The 23,969-nt window shown below is 45.7% G+C and overlaps 1 protein-coding gene across 1 annotated transcript in view; it reads right to left on the reverse strand.

Annotated features, from left to right (window-relative positions):
* Nucleotides 1-3,346: 3,346 nt before the first annotated feature.
* Nucleotides 3,347-23,969, reverse strand: part of cacng2a (calcium channel, voltage-dependent, gamma subunit 2a) — a 61,099-nt gene continuing 40,476 nt past the window's right edge. Inside the window, exons 3-4 of the mRNA XM_070981292.1 lie at nucleotides 6,544-6,684; nucleotides 3,347-5,379 (exon numbers count right to left, since the gene is read on the reverse strand). Of these exons, the coding sequence (XP_070837393.1) occupies nucleotides 4,844-5,379; nucleotides 6,544-6,684 (677 nt within the window). The 3' untranslated portion in view covers nucleotides 3,347-4,843. The remainder of the gene's footprint in view (nucleotides 5,380-6,543; nucleotides 6,685-23,969) is intronic.

A 23,969-nucleotide genomic window follows, 5' to 3' on the forward strand; every position in this document is an offset into this window, starting at 1 on the left:
CCTGCCAAAAAAAAAAAAAAAAGGCTTTGACTCTTCAAGGGCACGTCTCGCCTCCTCTGGTGTCCAAGTCCCTCTGCGAGGAGCCAGAGGAGGAGGAGGAGGAGGAGGAGGAAGAGGAGGGTGGATCTCTGCGTCCTACACCTGCAGAGTGAATCAACCTGTCAGGAGCTGGATGGGATGGAACATAGATTAATGTCATTTAGCCCAGGGATTGTTCCACATTTTCAGATAAATTTGTGTTGTTTTTCACTATTTCTTAGCTGTCACTCTGAAGCAGAGGGTCTTAAACTGGGGTCTTCCCAAAAAGAAAAGTTTTACATGACTTACATTCGTAAAAAGCGTCCATGAAGAGCGATTGTTCAATACACAGCTGCAACGTTAGCATGCCTCGCTAACTAGCTTACTGCATCATTAACTCATGGTAGCTGCATTGACCAACTCTATGTCCGTTTCATCAGAAAAACCTCTTCTCAAGTCCAACAGGAGCCAAGATGCTCGTTTATCATCGTTTACAGTAACTTTAGTGGCGCTCTGTGGGAAGGTTTACACTCCAGCAACTCATGTTAGCTAACGTTAGTTTGCGTTTGCTAGCCTCAACCTTCACAGGCATTTCATTTTAAAACAAATCATCGGCCTGGGGCAAGTCTTCAAACAAGTCACAGATTTTTAATGTTAGCTTTAGCTTCCGTTAGCTAGCTAGCTGATAAAATCTGCTGGTGATTGCTAATTAATGACCGATAAACTGTGAATTTTAAGCCTCGCGAGAACAAAAAGTAAGTTAGCTAACGATCAGTTTGAAGAATTTGAAAGTGTAAAGTGTTTCCCTGTAACTTGGTCCACCAACCCACAGCAACATTCACGACATCATGTTGAAAATGATGTCAGAGAGGAAAATGGGGAGGAAGAGCCGAAGAGGAGGCGAGGAGAAAACATATTAAAAATGTGACATTCAGACAGCAGAGCTGGGTGCTGCCTTATGGGAGAGCTATTATCTGTAAGCCTCCTCCCCAACACACACACGCTTTCTCTTTAATGTAATCCAGGCTTGTAAAATGACTTCTGCTTATAAATTCTGAATAAAGACGGCTATACATAAGAAAGCCCTATTCATTTAGACTGCCACATTGACATATTTCCCCCTCAAATTTATGGAGAGCGGCTTGTGTCAGTGAACTCAGATAATGGCAAATCAGGATCTCAGCACTTTTTCTAATAGAAACTTTTTTCTCTCCTCCCGTGTTTGATGAAGCTGCTGGCCTCTAAACTTGGGGAAGCGCATGCTGTTCATACTATCAGTCTGAACTTTATTTATGCTGTGAATCCCTTTATTTTATTTATTCATCCTTTTCCAGGAAGGCCCTCTCGTGCACTCGCTCTCCTTCTACCACGCCTGCATAACACCCCGCGGTCCTGAAGAATGAACCCCTTTGTCTCACAAATAGATCTGCTTCAGCAGCATATGTGAGCATTTCCTCACGCTCATACACACTCACAGCAGTCTGTTTGGCCCTGAAAGCAATGCTTTTAGGGCGGTAGTGTGAAAAGGTGTTTGGTGTTCTCTTTCCAGGGAATCTGCCGGTAGAATAAACCTGGTGGTGTTATCGCAAACCTGTGTTTCTCTCTCAGGAATGTCCTAGAAAGACACCGTGGCTGTCTGTGTCTTACATGCAGGCCTGTCTTAGGCCTCTTACCTCACGCAAGGAGATAAATATGGTGTATCTGTGCAGCAGGAGTCAAAACCATCATGCAGTTCCTTCTGAGGACATAACAAATAGTCATTTTGAGCTGCTTTACATTAAAAAGTAAGCAAATGAAGTAACATTAACTTGGTGTTAAACTTGTGTAATTGTATAATTGGCAGGAAGTTGAGCGTTTTCTGTCTCTTTTAATCCACTTACAGGCACACACTCATGTCGGCGCTGGGGTTTGTCAGGCGCTTGAGGGCCAGCGCTGATATTTTCGGATTGTGACTCCCAGTGGTCGATTACAGCGTGTTATCACCGCTTTACAACAGCAGGCAGAGGCTGTGGTTTTAGCAGAGCACACAGGGTTTTATATCTGACAACTCAGCTTTTATTTTTATGGCTGTATAAAGGCTGATGTGCAAAGGCTGATGCCAATATTTTGTGTTGATATTCAGCGTCTGAGGAATTGGCCATTTTCAAGCCTGAAACTGTTTCTGAAAGCATTTCTTCATTTCATGTCAGATCCGTTGTAGCTGAAGTACAATAGCACACGTACAGACACGCGTTTGCACTGCTGCTGTTTTCAGGACCCTCACTGATATAATGCTTTTTCTATCCCCAACCTTGAAGGGTGTGGACATGCTTCAAACAAAGACATTTTCAGAGCTCTCAGTACTGTTTGAATCCCTTCCCCTTACACCTTTCTGACTTTTTGTAACCTAACTGCAGTTTGCAGAGCAGCAAATTGACCTTCAGTGACGGATCGCTTCACCCGCGGTGTGAAGGAGAGATGCTGCAGCTCCTTCCTTCCTGCTGCTGTCCAAACTGGTAATCCACATGCAGTATGAGTATATACTAACCTGTGCAACATCAATATTCCCCATGTGTAATAATACGAACTCAACCACTCTCTGTTTTACTTATTACATTGTTCACTTCTTTATCACTCCTTGTTTTTTTTAAACTGATGCTTCTGTGCCCTTTGCTGCTCTATGCTGCACATTTCCCCGCTGTGGGATTAATGAAGGATTATTTTATCTTTCTTAGACAGAAGTGCATGAACACACCCACCCACACACAGGAGACAGCACTGATGTACATTTATATCCTGGCAGCTTACCTTAAACACCACTACATCCCCGTCGTTACCTTTACTTTAACCTTAACTCATTTTTAACACTGACCCTAAAACTTAAAAAAACTTTGTGGACACCTAATTATTTGTCCCCAGATGGGACATGAGGCCCCACACTGTGACAAAATGACCTGATTTTTGTGCCCGTATGTGATTAATAGAGACATATATACACATAGTGTATGTACAGTCCCATATGTCCTTTATTCTCATGTTTTCTAATCTGGGGCCTGGGACCCACAAAGGGGTCCCAACGTAAATGTGAGGGGTCATAAAGTGATTAAAGGGATACGAATGAAAAACAGATTATTTTTCACACAGTTGTGTGGTTTGAAAGTAATAAAACTCTGAACTCGAAGTCTGTTTATGAGCTTTTCCCAGAGCTATTAGCTGCACTCAGCTGGTTAAAGGGAAACAGCACTGCAGGTATGATGATGTGACGGACAGACAGGTGTGAGTGCTGAAAACTAACAAACAGCAAGGTGTTATAAGGTAAAGTGTGGTAGAGACACGCAGTGAAACATGGTGGTTTGTTCCCCCTAGGGTTCGTATTTTATTCATCAGGACTTGATGCATCCAAGTATAGGATCATTCGGTTTTGGCACCTTTAAAGATTTCATTTTCAATTTGAACAACACATTAAAAATCAAAAGAAACAAAGAAATGACTAAGGCTGTGTGAGTTTTAAAAATAAAATACATACATACATATATTTATATATTTATAAAGAAATCAACCAAACCATTTAAAAAAGCAGTTTTGTTCAATGTAGATTGTTTGGTTTGTCTCACAAAAGCAATAAGATAAAATGAACTAAATAAATAAAAAAGAAAACATAAGAAAAGTACACATGAAAACATTAATACTTTAAACTTTAGCGTCTTTGCTTTTTTTCCCCTTATTATTATTAACCTTTAAAACTTAAGTTTCTCAAGAGCAGATTTGCTGTAATTTTATAGCATGCATTTAATTTCTGAAATGGTGAGTCACTTAGCTTCTCTTGTACTATTTCATATTTAACTTGTTTTTATTTTTGTGTTTGGCGTCCTCTTCTTTTCCTTCCCCTCTGCTCCTTCCTTTTTATTTGTAGAAGAAGTCGCGTTTGGAGTCTTTGCTTTGTGAACTTTGACCCCTTTTGTCGGCTCTTTCTGTTAAGGGGTTCAACTCTCCCGTTACGACCCCCCAAAAAGAAAGCGAACAGGGACTGAGAAAAAGACGAGAAGGTTCTGTTAAAAGAATAGATATTATTCTACTGCTGACCGTCTGCGTCTGGCTCTGGTGGCGTCAGTCGCTGTGTACCGCTGCGACCTAAAGGACGTCGCCTTGTTCTCAACCTTCCAATGAACAGATACTAAAAGAGTCTTTTCTCATCTCACCAACAGCACTTGGTTTAGTTAACTTGTTTTTTTTCTTTTTTGCTTCGGTAAAGTCTGTAACTCTTGGTTATTAACGTAATAATTTATTTATAAAAGTAATACATATATATAGTACCTTTGTTAGAGATTACAGATTGGGCTTATTCTTACTGAATCCCAAACTGTAACAATTCACAGTTTTAATGCAAAAAATGAACATATGAGTCAATAAATAAAGAGGTGTGTATCTGAGCGGTGGGCTGGCTGAGGGGGAGCTTGACTTGTTGCTCCAACCAAACTTGTGGGGCAAAACTGTCAAACCAAAGGGCTATGAAATCATGAAATCAATTCTTTATCTCATAAATGCCCACCCCCTCCCACCCTGCCTTTCAGCGCCCCAAACCTCATCAACAAACCCTGCGCATAAATGACAGATCTCACGCTCTCGGGACAACCTGACCCATTCTCACGCTTCTGCCATTCAATCCAGGAACACAGCAGACTTTGTTGAAACTCTCAACAATGGTAATGGAAAAGTCATGCAGCTGAACGAAAAGAACAAATGTCTATAAACATGGAAATCCATCTTCTCCTGGGGCCTTCTGCACCCACAGGGGTTCCCGTGTCTCCTGGTCTTCGCCGGGCTGGCTTGGCCTGTGTCGACTCCCTCATACCGGCGTGGTGCGGCGGTTCGCTGTGTTGGTGTGGCTCGAGTCTTTCAGGTCCTTCTGGATGCAGTTGTGGACTTGCAGGAAGTTGTGGTCCCTCTCAGAGTTGTAGGTGGCGGTGGGCGTGCCGGTGGACTTGAGGGTGTCCCGGGGCAGCGTGTACATGGAGATCTCCGTGGATGGCAGCGCGCTGAAGCCCTTGAGGCCCACCGGCGAGGTGTCGCGGGAGTGTGATGGGTCTGTGGAGCGGGAAGAGGAGCGCGAGCGGCGTCTGTAGCGGTAGCGGTAGCTGGGGATTCGCGTTATGGCCGAGCCTTGGAGGTAGTCGGCTGCGCGGGCCCCTATTCGGAGCTGTCGATGGCGGTCGATGAACATGTGCACGGCCAAGACGCCCACCATCTCAGCCATGATGAAGGAGAGGGCACCGAAGTAGAAGGACCAGCCGTACGAGTAGCTGTTCTTCTTGGAGTCGCTTTTTGAAGGGTCCCCCGCGTTGGCTGATATGTACACGATGATCCCGATGATGTTGCTCAGGCCTGAAGGGTTGGGAGGCGCAGGAGAGGGGAGGGTTGTGGGTAATGGGTTCATGGAGAAAAGGACAAAGAAGACAAGAAAACAAGATGCAAAGTATAAGTCAGGATGAGCTCATGGTCCGAGTTATTCTTAGTGTGTGCTTAACTAAACGTGCACCATCAAGTCTGATCTGTGAGGAGCGCTGATTCATGCACTGTACGCAGTGTACTAACCCTGTCCAAGTCTCCATCCAACATGACCAATCTCACACTCCTAATCTTTGCCCTTGCAGCGACAAACAGGGCGGCTCCAGGTCTTGATGCAGATCATTTGGGACAGAGCATAACATAATCCACGCTGGAGCTGTGGTCTCTGCTAGAGCCCATCATATACCCACATGTACATTCTTTGACTTATTAGTTTAGTCACGCACGGAGAAATGTTTGACGTGGTAAATCTGGGAAGATGGATCGTAGGAAAAGTGTGTCAGGGACACCATATTTTTAGAGATGAGTCCCAATGGGTGGCTTTTAGCCCAGCAACAGGACCAAGAGGAAAGAAAAGAGGACAAAAGAAGGAAGAATAGAAGAAGTGTCTTGTATCTGCGGTGCAAGAGACGACCAACAGCCCAAGACAGAGCGGAGGACATGTGGACTTTCCAGTCAGCCCTGGTTCTGTTCGGAACAATAGTCACAATAATAATGTGCTTTTTGTTTCTAAAAATGATACCATTGCATCTGTTTTCCTAATCCAAACAGATGGTAGCCAGAAATCACATATGCCCCTTGCTCAATTTGTGAATTTCACCATCACGTATAGTGTCTGTACTGATGTTACTTTACACTGCTTTACATTTTCACACAAAAGTACTCATTGAAAGTCTTGTCAAACAATCATCTGGGTTTTTATTACTTGTTTTTATTTACTTGATTTTCAAGATATGTTAGTGGCACAAACTGGGGATGCTGTTCAGTATCCATTAAGTCTTCATGGAGAGACATAAACAGGCATCCATGTATTAAATGGGAAAAAACACAATTAATTCCTATGTTAAAATATGAGATTATTATATTCTGGTTGCATGCTACTATTCCTGAACCAGTGAAAGGCTTTTATTGTGAAGCCGCTGCAGGAGGCGGTCATGGAGGTTCGTGGCTGTGTGAAGTCACTGTGGAGTAAAAACTCACCTGCAGACACAAAGAAGATTCCTGCGCTGAGGATGATGTTGTGGCGTGACTTGTAGAACTCACTGGCAGCTATACACAGGCCTCCCATGAAGAGCAGGATGACGCTGAGGATGGGGAAGATGCTGGAGGCTCGCACCGCACCTGGAAATCAGCGGAGGACAGCGGCAAAGCGAGGAGGGGGAGGGAGGCGACGGGAGAATGGGATGTGATTTGGTGTTCACGCAGAGAGAACAGCCAAAGGGGCAACAAAGAAAGAGAGCGGCGAGCGTGGGGGTGAAAGAAGAGCATAAAGCAGAGGGAGTGAGAAACAAAGAGAGAAAAGCACATTAGAATCCATTTCAGCATCTGCTCCTCGTGTGTGAGCACATCCTAATCAACACCCCATCAGGCCTGTGAAAGACTCCATCAACACTGTGTAGTGAGTGTGTATCCCCACAGTGAGCCTGTTACCCAACCTTATGTAATCACACCGCTCGACTCTCCCTCTCGCTCAGCGCTCTTCTCCGCAGACCACAGAGCGAACTGGCTGCTTTATGTAGCGTCATGCGAACGGCAGTCAGCTGAAGTGCTACGGGGCTCTGGCATGTATATCAGCCAGGCCGCAGTGCAGAGGGACGCAGCCCGCGTCCTTGAAGCAAAGCAGCGTCCTTGCAGCTAATTATCAAGAAGCAAAAACTGGAAGAGGGATTTGATGTTGCTGTTGAGGTCGAGCCGGGGTCAAAAAAGAGCTTGTACGCCCTCAGGTGTCAGGTAAAATTAGAGTCATATTGGAGTTTGAGAAGCAAGCATTTGTTGTTTGAGTCGTGCAGGAGAGACGGCGAGGAAATCTCCCAAACCTGTCCTTTTTTTCAGGCACCTCCTTTCGCCTTTCATGCTTTACCTCTCCCGTCCCTCCCCCTCTCTCCTGTTTAACATGCACACTTAAACTTTCATCAGGCTGGTTAAATTTTCACCACTTCACCTCATCTCCCCACATGGCTGCCGCCTCAGCACTTTCCCAGCTTCTCCCCAAAGTGCTGACGCCGGGCTGGGTGGCTCTGTGCTGAACTCGGCCGCCTGCACCTCCACGGGGACCCGCCATCGGGGCTCCCGGCGGCCCATCTGCCCGCATACCTGCTGCCATTCACGGCTCCCCTCCCCCGCACACCCTTCTCTTCTAGCAGGGATTCACTTATCCTCAACCCTCCAGCGCCCGAAGGCTTCGTGGCGCCGACAAGCTCGGTGGGAAAGCCACCCTCAGCCCACAGGCGGGCTGATAGGCAGCAGTCAACAGCTGCAGTGGAGGAGAGCGCCAAGCGGCGGCCACGGCTGGCTGGACGCTCATCGCTCACCCTCCACTGGGCTCTCATCAGTAACTACAGCAAAGACCAGAGCCCGCCGAGGCTCCGTGGGCTGATGCTGCTTCGTACTGTAACCACACATGAAGATTATTTACACAATAACTTGAATAGTTGTCAGTTGGCCAGAAGTCCACACCCAAATCCACTGAAACAGGAAGTACGAGGCTCATTAAGAAAACAACAGCCCAGCTCAGGATCCACTGCAGTGATTGGCTGAGCCCATCCTGTCCTTGCATACCGTATGCAAACATGCATAAAGCTTGACATTGACTATTATTCTTTGCAGTTATGAACAAGCAGCATTTCAGAATGGCTTCAGTTTCATGTGGAGGAACAGCAGGTCGGCCTCTCATCGCAGGGTTAGTGGCTCCTTCTGTCCACATGTCAATGTGTCCTTGAGAGAGACAACGAAACCCAAAGTGCGTCCAACATGAAGGGCAGCGCATCGCACGACACCATCCGACACCATCCGCTGCCATCAGTGAGTGAGTGAGTGAGTGAGTGAGTGAGTGAGTGAGTGAGTGAGTGAATGAGTGTGTGTGTGTGTGTGTGTGTGTGTGTGTGTGTGTGTGTGTGTGTGCTTTGTAAGTTAAAGGCAGACGAGCGGAGCACAAACGCAGCGCATTCATTCATTCATCATTCATCACATCAACATCTTGTTAGACGTGCGTGGTCAAGCTTTGACGAGCACCAGCTCCACGCTCGCCTGTAACACCCCCTGCATTAATGCATTAAGCCATCAATAATAAATAATAATTTAAAATAGATGAATGAATTCACACAAAAAAATTACGGGATTTCAAAAAAAAAAATTGAAAAATTTGTCTAACTGATGATCAACGGAAATGCTGCTCGTTTCTCTTTTAAAACTGCATTTCTGAACTTATTTTAAACTTATTTAGATATCCATGATTCTATTTTATTCTATTTAATGGATTAATGTTGATTATGTGTTATAATAATTACTGTGGCACTTGTGGTCTTCCGTACTATTCAAATGACCTGTAGTGTGGTTAAAGGAAAAAAGAAAGATTGTAAATATTAATATATTAATGATCTATTCTGTCTTCACGTGTGGCTGAATCCTTTAAAGTCAGTCTGCACGGACGACTGAAGCTCCCTGTTTTCTAGCAAAGGGAAGGAAAGTGTTTTTGACCGACGCTGGGACGTCTCTGCCCGCTGTCCCACCTGCACTCATCGTGTCATCACTCAGCATCACAGTGTGCTTATCACTTTCTTTAACCTTGGCTGAAAGAGCCCGGAGACGGAGCTCCAATCTCTGTGATGAAGAAGACTTTAATGCCGTTATCCACCGCCGTCCATTTTTCATTCCTCTGTCTGTCTCTGTCTGCTGCACACAGTCATCTCGCCAGCAAACGTCCCCCGTCTCATCTCTTCTTTCTCTCTTCTCCGTCTCTCTCTCTCTCGCACTTAATTCACACTCAGTCAAAGCAGAAGACCATTTGAAAGATAAAGTGTCGTCTCGCCCTCCCCCCATCTTCCTCTGCCCCCCCCCCCACTTGTCTCCTTGCACGACCAGAGGGGATTGTGGGGTTTAGGGTTACCGGCGAGGTGGGTTGATTAAATATTAAGTTGTCCTGAGAGTCAACCCTGCTCCTGTGTCCCGCTCCAGATGCATCGCTCTTCCTAAAGTCCCCCCGTCTCAGCCTCCATCGCTCCACCCTGTTAACCCTGAAGATATTGACACGGCCGTTCACAGCACATTACCTGGGAGAGGGCACCGGGGCTCTTTTTCATCCATCAGCTTCATTTGCAGAGACAAAAGAGGGATAGAGGGCCAGCCAAACGTATTGATTGTTGACAGTGGGGCTGTTTAATAGTGCGGGATCTCAAGGTGACACCAAACTTTCAGAAACCTCAGAGAGGCTCTGACGCAGAGAGAAAAGGCTAAAAACGCTTCAGCTTCAACACTTTATTTAGATCACTGAAGTTAGCACGAGGGGATTCTGCCCTTTGTTTCCACTAAGCAGCTGACATTCATGGACATTGCTCTTATCATCGGATCTTATTAGCCGTGTTTCCATCTATTGTAAGTAAATTTTAAGCAAAAGAAAATATGAATTAAATGCGTTTCCATAACCTGGTTCGGAACAAATAAGCTAGGCTATGCCAAGCGCAGTTTCACCAGAACGTGGTGGCCTAATCTATGTTATGACGGCTAAAATAAAGAAAGCAGAAGAAGAAGAATGTGGGGAAAACTGGAAACAACACGAGAGAGAATTTGTTTCGTTCGGCCGAGTCGAACTTGTTCTTTCACATCTGCTGGTATTGACCTTGTTCCTGTCCGGAGACTAGCGTTCACTTATCACACTTTCAGATTAAAACATCATCATTTCCTTCCACAGTTTCACCTTCACAGAATCAGCTGGACGAAAAGGATCAGAGAGTCAGCTGAGCTCTTTCTACAGTTAGCAACAGAAATAACCACCACTGCAAATCAAAATTAAGAGGATAAGACCCGAGGAGAAAAAATAATGTCAAGAAAATATTATTATTATTAGATTTGCTTTTTGTCTAATTCAGGCCAGAGTTTCTCTTTCCTCTAAAAAAATGAAATGAAAATGAAAATGTTCCTCCCAGTAAGAATAAATGTCAGTGGAAACGCTGAAGAATTCACAGCTGAAGGTGACCACTCTTATCACAGCACAAATGTTGATTACTGGCACCCTTAGCACAACAGTTATCTGCCCCGCTTCTTCAAACCACATTATATCCACAGACATAAGAGCTGTGTGCGGCAGCTGGTCTCCGCAGAACAAGCGCCTCCGGTTCATGGAGCTTCTGAGAAACATTGAGCGGCGATGGCGCTCGTGATGCCGGAGCTTTCCAGGGCAAGAAGATCCAGCTCATTCGCATGACTTCGAGGATCGGCTGGCCTGCAGGCCTTCTCCGGCCCCGTGCATCCTTTGTGTTAACATCCATGTTCAGCAGCACACTGCAAAGTGCAGTGACCTTCACAGTGACCTCCCAGCATGCACTGTGCCTTCCCAGGGATCGGGCTCCAGTTTGCCGCCCCTGGGTTTGGCTGACCACGCTCTACCTCGGAAGAAAAGGCTGAATTCCCTGCAGATTTTTCACGTCAGGATGCACTCTCTTCTGCTGTGCGATACCGAGTGTGTCAGCGTTCACATCGCGTACGAACGAGGCTCAGAGAGCTGTGTCTCCGAGCTGCTTGTTGCCTGCAGTGAGCTCCGACGATGGGAATTGTTGGAGGGACAATAACTATGCCCCGAGGCGGTGAGGCTGCATCCATCACAGAGGCCACCTATTTAAACTCAATCCTCCCTCACCACACTCTGCAGCTTTCACATCTTCACTTTCCATCTTTTAAGGAGCGGCTGAGTCCCTGTCAGAGTTTGGGATCCTGCCTGGAGGGATGTTTAAGCACAGCAGCACCCCGGGGGAGGCAGGCAGGGAGACTGACAGGCTGACAGATAGACAGGGACTAGACTCTGGATGTGTTAGTGCAGAAGCAAAAGGACAGGTCCATGATACGCCATGTTTAACAGTCCTGCACAGGGTGAGACAAATATATTGATCTGTTGATACACTGAGCTGATGTTGACCTTCTATTAAACATTAGCTACAGGCTAATAATGCCAGCCACCTCTGACATATTGAAGCTTTCTCACTGAAAACCTGCAATGAAATGTGACTTTTTTTGTTCATTTTACTCTCCGCAGCTCGACTTCAATGCTGAAATAAATGAAAGTTAATACCAATTAAAAGCTAATGAATAAAAAAGCTTTCATAAGCTGGAGGGTGGTCATTTGTATACATTTGGTAGGAGGGTGAATTAGCATTGCAGTCATATCAGCATTTTCTCAAACTGAAGAAAAGCAACTGTGAAACTCAAAAAATGGCAATTATCTCGAGCAGGCTGACGTTATTCTGACAGAGGGATGCTGGGACAGCTGTTTTCATCCTATTCATGCACAGAATGAATTTACAGATACAGTAAGTTTGAGCTTCTCAATCAAAATCCTCCTGAAGTAAAATATATCAGGATACATGACATTATGAGATTCAAACCGATGCATCAGTGCATAGATACTCAGTGCTAAAGGATAAAAAACAGCCTCTCAAACTTCCTTTTTTCTTTTTCCTCTATATTTGGTAAAAGACTGAACTACCATCATCATCACATCATCGTTGTCTCAAACTGAATAAAAGCAGCTGTACTGCTCATGAACGGTTCGTATGTAGGTATGATTATAGGTGACACGGCTCTGACAGCGGCTGCTGGGACGGCCTTCGTCCTGTGTGGTAAAACTCTGTCAGTCTCCGGCTGTTGGAAAACAACGACCCCGTCCAAATGAAAGCTTTGACCTCGGTGCTAATAGCTAATGACAGCGGCGACCTCCGCGGCGTCTTGTGTTTCTGAAGCCCTCGCCTCGGCCCACATGAAAGGATGCTCTGGGGAGCCCTGTGATTAGCACTGAGGTCGCCGTTTTGATTTGGGTCGAGGTCACGATCACAGAGAGTGGTGCATCTTCAGTTTCTCCCCCAACGACTCCCTCATTCATGTGACACCCGTTCAAGGATTTTGGGCTCACACGCAACACCGTGCTTCAACGTGTTTTCTGGTCATTCATTTTAGAATTAAAGTACAGCTACTACAAATCATTTTCATCATCACTGACCATTTGCTAAGCCCCTCCCCCGAGCAGTCACTGGCCAATCATAGCTTGGAAACATGAAAGGAATCGATTAAACACTGTTTATCTGCTGTGATGACAGTTGCAAGTTTAGCATGCCCGGCTAACCAGTTTACAGAAACATCCACAGCGTGGAGGCTATACGATGCTACTACATCAGAGTTTAGAGTAGCAGCTCTGTGTCCTACTTTTCATTTGGAAAAGTTTACTTCACTCTCAGCCAAACTTCCTCTGGACTGTGTTCAGATGCTGGATTACTGCAAATGCTCAAATCCAGCACACGGCAACAGTTTGAAAATATGGACCCTAAAGCATAAATCTGATGCTGCTGAAGTGCGTTTTTCTCTACATTAAAACAAATAAGATTTTAATTGTTTTAATTGTGTGCAATCTGAAACCCATTGTTTCAAAAATGACAGTGTTGAATTACCGTCATTCTAAACTGTGCTGGACTGAAAGCTTGACAGGCAGTAAGTGAACAAATGATGGGTTAGATCTGACTCGGCGTTCACACCCGAGTTCACCTGCATTTACATGCTGACTGAAATCCCAGTGAGCTACATTTACAGTGCAAATAAAAGGAAGTTTCCCCAAACTCCTGAAAGTTCTATTCAAATGAGGCAGAATCTTCAAAGGCAAAGAAAAAAACAAAATTGCAGCTTTTCTCAAACTCTAATTGATTTCTATTTATGCTGCTTGTTGTACTGTTTGCCTCGTGATGATTGGCACTTTTCTATTTACCACCACGATCACTGGTTGTTTTCCTGTCAGTAGCCGAAATGAAAATTGGCACAGGGCTCTGCTTCCCCCAGATGGAGGAAATCTCATCTACTTTGATTTTATTGAGCAAGAACACTGAATATTGTCACTATTTGGTTTCTCTGATCCGTCACATGCACATGAGGGAAAAGGCGACTGAGTTACCCACAGTGTGGAAAGGAAGAGGGGGTGGGAGCCCGGAAAGTAAACTAATGTCACAAGAAGAATGGGAAATGAATCATATATCAAAGGAACAGATCAACATTTTGGGATGTATGCGTATTTGCTTTCTTTGTAGTTAGATGAAAACATTCGATACTCTCATGTCTCTACAGCAAATATGAAGCTACAGCCAGCAGCTGGTTAGCTTAGCGAAAAGGCTAGCTTGACTAGCCCCCCCGTGGAAACAAAACTTGTCATTTGTAATAATTTCGTAAGTATTAACTAATATATAACATGTTATTTCACAAGTTTTTGGATGTGCTGGTAGCTGGATTGTGCTAACTTTGGAGAAAGGCGGGCTAGCTGTTTCCTCCTGCTTCCAGTCTTTATGCTAAGCTATGCTAACGGGCTGCAAGCGTTTTTTGATTGTCTCCTCTACAACCTGATTCCAAAAAAGTTGAGACTAAATTAAAACCGCATTTGCAAACAAACTGTGTTTACTGACAAGACATTTACCATATGTTCCTGAGTCCATGTGCTAATCTCCTTTATCCAATCATGTGTTCACAAAGTGGTGACCCTGAGCCTTTCCAGGATGCCCCTTTCATACCCAGTCATGACACTCTCACCTGCCACCAATGAGCCTGTTTACCTGTGGAATGATCCAAACAGGTGATTTTGGAACGTTCCACATCTTTCCCAGTCTTTTGCTGCTCCTGTTCCAACTTGAATAATCATATATTTACACAACATATTTACAAAAATCTATAAAGCTGATGAGCTCAGACATTAAATATGTTGGAGGATTAGCATGTTCTCATATTCTGTTTTATTTCCACGTATTGCCCAGTAAAGCTAAAAGACTTAGCAACGCTTTGCGCAGCACTTGGCCTTTTCTCCAGGTCTGTGTGGTGCAGCAGTGCTCGGACACAGGTGGCGCCCAGCCCCGCCTGGCCTGTTGGTGGCTGCGCCGGGGCAGGAGCTGTAGTAATGAGCGATGCTCGGGGCTCGGCTCGCCCCGCCCGGCCCTGCCGTCCTGCCGGCATGCGTGCCAACCCACTCACAGAGACACAGGGTGAGAGCGGATACTGTGTGTACTGTATCGATTGGCACGGCTGCAGCTCAGGCTGGTGTCCGAGCGCTGGCACTCTTCGGCGCTGGCTGACAAACAACTTAATGAGACTCAACACCCATGCAGGCCCGTGGCTGGGTTTCTACAGCAGCTCGTCCTCATTGCCACTGTGGCTTCACTCATGCAGCCTGCATCCAAATGGTAAATAATATGAATATTTAGAGGCGTTCATGCGCTGACTGGCAGTTGCTTTAATTTCCTGAAGCTGCAGGAAACAAACACACAAGGGAGCAAAGGAGCCAATTCATGGGGGCCTGCATTTAATATTTATCCTGGAGTAGAGAATCAACTCTAAGCTAGCCTCTAAATATTGCATGCAAAGTTATTGTTCAGCTAAACTTCCAAAGCTGCTTATTCAAGCTGCATATCTGAAGACAAAAGCACTCAAAATGTACATGCAGCTAATGATGTGACTTCTAAAACCGGCTGCACCACTGATGATGTAGGTGCATCTTATTAAAAGGCGTGAATAATCTGGCAAAGAAGTGTTTTCCATGTTATATTATGAGATCTGTTTTCATGTTAAGACTGAACGTTTTTTTCCTTTGGATCACCGTCAGTAAATCCGCTTTAATTCAGTGTTGAAACTTCCACACTGTTTTGCATACAGTTTACAGGCACTATATTATTTCATGTACTTGATGTGAATCTCTAAGATAACACAGTGTATAAAACCGGAGGTTTAACCGCACATCTTAGCCCAAAATAAAAATAAAACGGTCTCACGTCCAATGAATCCACAGTGAGAGTGTGGAGGGTGCACGTGAGACAAGACTAATGGCATGAAGGTGATAAGTTATGCTAAATGGAACGGACAAATTATTTATTCAAGAGCACAAATGACTAAATCATCCTCCGCTGGCTCTGTAGATCTTTGCTCTCCCTTCGAATCAAAGATAAAAGGTCACGTTTGGATTTTAGCTTCTGCCTCACGTCAGCACATTCGACATCCATGAAATGCATAAACATGACGTGCACAAACATTCCACACATGTACGGTACATGTGAGCTAACGTGCGCTGTCCTCGTTACGAAGGCGTGTCTTTGCACCCTCCATCTCTCTCTCTGTCTTACTTTCCCTCTCTCTCTCTCTTTCATTGACAGGGTTGAGAGGAAATTAGCATTGGCTCTTAATCAGCCTCCCCCAGCCCAGAATGTGCTGATGTGCAGGACAGGGTCATGCTAATCAGGTGCCTCAGCTCCCAGGCACATTGATTTAATACTACAAACGCTTATTAATCCCCTCCACACCTCCTCCTCCCCCTCCTCTTCATCAATACCGAGCCCTTGCATCGTCCTCCTGACCAGGAGGCTCGTTGCCCCTCCGCCCAAACTCTCACCCCTCCCAGCCTCCCCCCATCAACCCCGGCATCAAACATTCACAAAACACCTCTGAAAAAGCAGTGGGAGCATCCACGGGGCGCCTTAAAATACACAGTGTGAAACAACGCGCATAAACAAAGGAAATTAGCTTTGGTGGCTAAATTCAAAATGTAGCAGAGTGCTTACGCAGTGTTCAACCTGCATCTAAAAGCTTATGTATCCTGACAACACACCTCGCAGGCAGAATGCAATTTGACTTGAATTGATTAGAAAATAAATGGAGGTCGCACTCGCTGGCATTTATAAACCAGAAGAAGAGAGAGAGCTGCGACGTTCAGATGTGACGTCTGAGACGCCTCTGGGAATTCATTAATGAGCCATTTTCTTTGGATTCATGTTGTCCTGATTATTTGTTTTTGGATTTTCTGTGTTCTTTATCTCACTCCTGTCCTCAGTCTGTTTGAAATATTCATAAAAATCACCTGCACGCCAAGTGACAAGAGCCACAGTGATCAGGGTTTTTTTTAGATGACTGTTGTTTTATTCTTCTTTATTGTGATAGTGACAGCTGGAGGAAGAAGAAGGCAGCGGAGGGAGAGGATGACGAGCAGCGAAGGGCCGCTGCAGTAAGACAACTACCAGGTGAGCAACTGATTTACATACTGAGATTCTTCCTTTAAAAAGGGAAAATTGATTTCAACTTTCAGCTTCGAGGCTATTTCATGTCCAGAAAAGCATCAAAATCTCCCACTAAAAGTCATCCCGGCCTAAACTCAGCGCAGATTTTGTGGGTTAACTTTAACCTGAACTGAGAGATCGTGATAAGAAAGGACGTCAGGAGCACGTTCGCTTTGTCCAGCTGAGACCGCTGAAGCTTCACACAACGGCCAACAACCGCCGGCGTCCTGCTGAGGTCGATCAACATGTCAGCAGCCCTGCTTCCTCTTCTTAAGAACAAAATGAATTTGGCTTGTCTCTTAATGGGAAAGGAGATACTGACCTTTGACCCCTGCAGAGTCAGAGGGGACAGTGACACATTTTGCTTTAAGTGAAAACTTGAGTGAAAGACACTTTGACTCGATCTCACTCGTACATTCATGCCTCTGATACGCTGTGATACGTGGTTCTCACAGGACGGCCACGCCGCAAACATACGACCATCTTACAGGACGTGATGCACTGCTGCAGATTAAACGAGCCAACAGGATCTGAAGTAGCTCAATGAGCTCAACCTGAAACATCTACAGCAGTAAAATACAGATATGACAGAAAAACACTGACGGGGAACATTTTACTGCAACATGAGTACTTTTACTGTGTATTTTGCTCATAGTACTTACATACTTTTACTTAAGTAATGTTTTGAATGCAGGATTTTTAGTAGTAGTGGAGTATTTTGGAGTATTTCACAGTTTGCTGTCTCTACTTTTACTGAAGTAAAGGATCTGAATACACCACTGGATACGTCATAATACTTTTACGATGATGATGTTTTATTTTTTGAAGCTGCAGGACGACCTGAAACAAACAATAATCAAAGAAAAAAGAGAAAAAAACGATTTGAACTTCCTGATTAGGAATCAGATTTAGCGTCCGTATGTATGAGACCAGGCTGAGTGTAAAGATGTACATGGATGACCTCATCAGAGAGCGGCCATCGGAGGCCGGCAGTCCTCCCACTGAACGCCGCTCTGTCATATTAACATCACATCACACACACAGAGCGGGTCAGTGGAACACGGTGGAAGAGCTCCCTCACTCCCTGAAATCACTTCACATGACACACAATTAAAGTTCCCTCCACAGAACACATTTCAATTACTGTAATTACCCTCCAGTCCGCTGCTGATGTCCCCGCAGATCACGGCTGAACGTCGGCGTGACAGCGCGGCCGACATCACACGTCAGCGGGGAAGTAAACGCCACACTGAGCTGCAGGTTTTATCTGCGGTCGCATCGATAGAAGGGCCGGTGGTGAACTGGAAGATCCACTTAATTAATTATAAAAGGCAACATCATCGCTGTACAGGGAAGTTTGCTTCAGGCAACGCTGCTAATGCTAACGCTTTGGGGCTGATGATGCTGGAGGCCAAAAATAGGGCGTTTTATGTCTTCATTGGACAGTAGAGACAAACAGTTTCAGTTCACATTCAGTATTTCCTACAAAGACACATCATCTGTGGGAGCTGGTACCATCTTCACATGACAGATGTATAACATGTCCATTATTTCTGCACTCAGACACGTTTCAGTCATCTAAATCAAACACAAAAAACGACTCCTGTGATGACTTTCACTCTATGGCCGACAAATACGTTCCTGCAACACTAAAGCTCTTCTCAGTTTTGATAAGTATTACACAGAAAGCGGTCAAACCTCGCTCTCCGCTGCTTTATATGTGCAGATAAAAAGGACACAAGTACATAATTTGCCATTTTCTCTCACAGCGGTGGGAGTTTTTTGGGCTGTGTCAGCTCAGAACTGAAGAATAAACGTGTGTGTGTGTGTGTGTGTGTGTGTGTGAGAAACTGATCTGCGAGAGAGCAGCTGTCTTTTGATGATGGCCGCCGCCGCCACCGCCGCTGCTCATCCTGTGTATTCTAATCTGGCTTTAATACGAGGGTGCACTCTCTCACCTCTGTGTTTTACAAGCTGCGCCGTCTCTATTCCCCCAGTTAATAAGATATAAAGTTAGAGTGCTAGCACTCACTCGGTCAACCAGGACAAAAATGATTGGCTTTTAATTTATTGGCCGCGTGTGTGTGTGTCGTGTGTTTTATGCTTCAGTCGATGGCTTCCTTATTTGTTGCCTTGGATACTGCTTGAAGCGCGGGACGCTCAATGTCAGCGCGACCGACTGGGACACCCGCTAAAGCAAACAAAGAGCTGGATGTTAACTTCTTCAACACATCATCTACCCTTCTGATGACCCCACCGTGGTCATGTGATCACATTAAAGCACTGTGGCGAGGCCCTCCCACTCCTCTCCCTACACACACACACACACACACACACACACACACACACACACACACACACACTTGTACACAAACTGGTACTAGAGACTCAGCGCTGGTCGAAGAGCCACTGTTGTTGCCACCCCCTGCTTTGCCCTACAAGCCCCTGCGTGTCCTGCCCCAGACCCATTGATTTTATCGGGCGACGCCAAAGCCAGTTCAGGCCAGCGTCCAGTCTGCCGCGAGGCCCCGGGGTGACACGGGCTGTGACAGGCCTGCCCTTCTGTCATCAATGTCAGCGAATACTCGCAGATGAACGCATGCGAACACCAGAGGCAGATCAACGCCGGCTCGGGGCAAAAACACGCGGGAAGGTCCATGAGGAAGTGAACTGCGTGGCTGAAAGCTGCAGTTTTTTGCATTTTCCTTTTTCTTCATTGACTTCTGACTCGGCTACATGCTCAAACTGCTCGCCTGTGGGCGACTGTAAATGAATCGTGGGAGCCCAATGCTCTGATTCTAAACTTTATTTCATTCTGACTATGTTTCAGTCATGCAGGAAAAATATAAATGAAATCTTCTTGATTATGGGGTTAATCCTTCAGGAGGGATTGGCGCCGTGTTCAGGCCGCCTGATGATTTAAGACTATATTTACTCTCTTTTAGCTCTGCTTTGGCCTCCTCAGGGACACATCTGCCTGTTCAGCTGCTAAATTCTCCACCAAGTTCACCAGCTAGTCTCTGACTGTGTCTGTCTGCTGTTTGGTGCTGAGCAGGTCGTGCACGGTGGAGGTTTTTGAGCTTTTAAGCAGAAAACAGCTTCCTGCTGTGGCCGGAAACTGCACTGAGAGAGCGCTGAGAGTGAACCTAAACAGAGAGAAAGACAAAACAAAGAGCTGAAAGAAGACAGCGAGAGGAGCTGAGAGGAGCTGAGAGGAGCTGAGAGGAGCTGCAGAGCCGAGCGCTGACTCTCTGCGGGTTTGACACTACAGCGACCTCGCTCACATCCAAGCAGTCATACATTGTTAATATGAAAATATTGATTATAGCTGCTTTGAATTAATGAAGTCTGCATTTGCAAACTGATTGACTTCCAACACCAAACATCAATTTCTTGATTATTTCCTGCTAAAACAGTGCAGTGTCAGCATCACAGTATCGTGCACACTCGAAGGTATTTGTCTGTGCTGTGGAAGTGGGACACGCTGCATGATCGGGGGATTGTTTTCAGCGCGCTGCTGGAAAAACAAAAGATTTTGATCTGACGACAAGCAAACACACAGCATGAAGCTGTGGGAAACGTTCTGGCCGGGGCGAAGAGAAAAGGACTTAATAAAAACCACAAAATGACAAATATTGTTAAGAGAATTGGCAGCGAAACGATGAAAGACGGACTGGTTGGTGTGGGACAGCAGAAAATGGCAGCTTTGTCTCCAGTAGGACCTGCGACCAGTCGATTGACAGCTGTCTGAAAAAATGTCAGACATCCTCTGGTCGCTGCCTTTTTCTGCTCCTCTGTGTTTACGTTAAGTGACGAAATGAGACGTCTGAAGACACCGCTTTGGAAGTTATGTGCCATTTTTTCACATTTCACAGAATAAACAATGAATCCATTGATTGAAAAACCAGCTGTCGTCAGATTAATCTGTGAGGATTATAATCATCAGCTGCAGCTGTAGTGTATTTTACAGCATGTGATCTATTAGGCCTCCAACAAATGATTATTCTCTATAATTCAACCAATTCATCTATTTGGAGTATGTATCATTCTTTCCATTAATCATTTGGTCCATGAAACGTCCCGTCACAGCTCATCAAAGCTTCAGGTGAACGTATTAACAGTCCAACAGTCCAAAGCCTTAAAGTGGTTCAGAGAAAAGCAGCTGGAACCAGTTTGCTTGGAAAATGGCTTCAGTGCTTATCAACACAGCTGCACTTCATTTCTCCGCTGATTGATAATGTGACACTGATGACGTATTGTTGGATAGTCCGAAACAGCATCCAAAGAGAAGCTTTTACTCCTAAAAGTCGAAAACCTCTGACTAACAGCTGATTTCCTGCTCCAGTCCGACACCCCTGCCCTCCTCCCCTCATGATCTTCCTCTCTGTATTACAGTGAATTGATGTCTCTCCGTTCAGTATTAGTAGCTTGCATAACTGGGCGTTTTCTTCCTCTCTTTCTTCTCTCTCAGCTGCTTAGCGCCCAGTAGAGCAGTGGATGATGGGAGCTCCGACACGGCATGATCTAAAAACCCACTGGCGCTTTAGTGTGCCTCAGCTGTCTTATATAACCCCGTGTGGATGTGCAAACTGCCTTGCTATTGGGAGAGCTCACGGAGCAGACACACACACACAGAAGCTACTGAGATGTGGTGTGTTTGAATGTATGTGTGTGTATGTGTGTGTGTGTCAGTGTAAGGACAGCAGATCAGAGTGTGTGTTTGTGTGATGAAGCGGGGGTGCACGTTTAGCAGAACGCATTCGCATTCGTCTGTTTTCTGCTCAGCAACCGCGGCACCAAATATCTCCCTCCTCCTCGCTATGCTGTTTGATGACATCACCGGTGTGTCCCCTCGATTTTGGACCGGCAAGCTCCCCGGTGATGTCACTTCCGCTGGGGCCTTCACCTGAAATGACATCATCTCTGTTGCATAACTATCCCCCCCTCTCCCTCTCCTGCATGTGAGAGCAGAGGCAGCTTTTCTCTGTCTTTGGCCACCCAGAGGCGCCGTGAAACTCCTCATTATGGAAATATCAGGTGTGTGTCCGTGAAATGGAAATGGGCAGACAGGAAAATACATCACTGGGGTTTAAACCGGAGACACCCACCGAGACGCCGCGTCCTCTATGACCTCTTCATGCGCCCAAGAAACAGGGAAAGGCTCTGAGCTCTCGTTCAAGACGACGACGATAGGTGCGATACGACCAACGTGAAATATTCGGGTGTGAGGGTGAAGAGAGGCAGAGTGTGAGAGACAGCGATGGAGAGAGGCCTGACCTATATAAGAAGGAGGCTGAAATATTTATGGATGTGAGTGTCCTAATTGGCAAGCCACTGGGAGCACTGCGGCCTTCTCCTCCAATCACAGCCTGGGAAGAGGTTAACACACACACACACACACACACACACACACACACACACACACACACACACACACACACACACACACACACGTGCAGGCGAGCGTCGGTGGTCCGAGGGCCAGAGCGCAGCCTCCACCCTGCGACCCCGCCACCCCCGGCCTGACAGAGGCCTCCTCATAGGACTGATCCGAGCGGTTATCAGACCGTCCTCTGGCACATATGGGCGGGAACAAGCGCTCAGAGCGCTCAGAGAGTCAAACACAGCCTAATTGGCTGGGCTTAATCTCCAGCACTGGCACGCACTGCTCGGCTCTCTGAGAGGCCTCAATTACCGTCCCCGCCGATGGAGACAGGAGACGAGGAGACGGACACTTTCTGACTTCTAGTTTCAAACCACTGCAGGCTGTGGCCGGGTGGGGGAGGGGGTCCCACATCAGGGGTCAACAGGGACTCTGGACATTGGTTTGATTGTCAAATACACCAAAGACATGCCATGATGGCCGCTTGTCAATCACATGGTAGCGCATACACTGTTTTATCGTCTATTTCAGTCTGAATGGGACCAGAGTTTACAAACTGAACATCATGCTGTATTGACGAAGACTTGAAACCATGAACTCATTAGGAAACTGTTTACTGACGTAATAACTGCAGAGAGAACTGGGGGCTTTTTCCCAAAAGCTCACATCAATTGAGCTACTTCTTGCAGCCAGTGGAGTCGCCTCCTGCTGGCCATTAGAAAGACAGCAGGTTAAAGACGCCTCCTCGTTTCTGTGGGTCACACACCCTCCAACTCTCAACAAAACCAGGAATCCCTGAATGCACACTAATGTTAGGCTTAGCGGTGGCTAACATAGCAAGACAGCTAACAACAAAACATGTCACCGAGACAATTTTGGACTGTCCAGCCAACACAGAACAAACTGATATGAACACACCATCGAACTCCTGCTCACACAGCGTTACTGGGATTAATAACTGTAATGAAATGACTGAAAAATTAAAAATTGTAATCCCTTTTACTACGTGTTACACTGATAAAAGTAATTAATTTACTACAGCAGTGGTTAAAATGAAATTAACTATTTGTTCTTGACGATCAGCAGGCGTGGAGCAGTGACGAGAATATGCAAATTCAAGTCATGTGTCCATGCAAACTTTTCAATATGGACATGATCCACCAGCTAATGGTTTTCCAATGCAGCCATGCTCTCCAAAAAAGTTTCTTTATCAAAGCTGTTTTAACAGCTTGCCTCACGAGTCGACATCCAAACCAGCAAAGAAGATCCTCCTCATTGGACCAGAGCAGCAAAACTGCAACATTTCAGTTACAGCCGCCCAAACGAGAAAGTAAAAGTAGATTTACTGATTTAGTGTGTACACAGAAGTAAATAAAAAGCAAACTGAAGCTATTTTCACTGTCTGTCATCTGTCGTGTGCTTTCTTCTCTAACTCCATGTTGATGTGTCGAAGCACAATGAACAAAAAACAAATGTTGGCTTTATAAAAAAAAGCCCCCCCCCCCCCCATTTCAACTCTGCCACTTCAGTCTGTAGCAACGCCTCAGACCCATTAACTGGCCAATCAGACGAGAGTATTGAGCCGACGATACTAACAGTAGTGCATCATGGGCTCACAGTCATTGTTGTGATTTTTAGGATTAGCAGGCAAATGAGTTCGACAAGCATCTCTGTCTTGCTTGCACAAAGGAAAAGGAGCAGAAATCAATGGGCTGTGTTTACAGGGTACACCGCCGACTGTAACACTGCACGTTATGTTACCCACAGCCAAGCAGTGAAAACAGACGAGCTGCTTGGCACGACTCAGCCTGGCCAGCCTCGTGCTAAAAGCAGGCAGAGACAGCAGCGACACACGGGCCAAGAGCAGCTACTGGCACCGCGCTGCAGCCTGAGACGGAGCAAGAAGTGGGACAAGTTTTAAAAATACAGCAAATGTCAAGAGAACATGGGGAGAAAAGCCGGGTGTGATT

This window comes from Chaetodon trifascialis, chromosome 15 (genome assembly GCF_039877785.1).
Source record: "Chaetodon trifascialis isolate fChaTrf1 chromosome 15, fChaTrf1.hap1, whole genome shotgun sequence".
NCBI lineage: Eukaryota > Metazoa > Chordata > Actinopteri > Chaetodontiformes > Chaetodontidae > Chaetodon > Chaetodon trifascialis.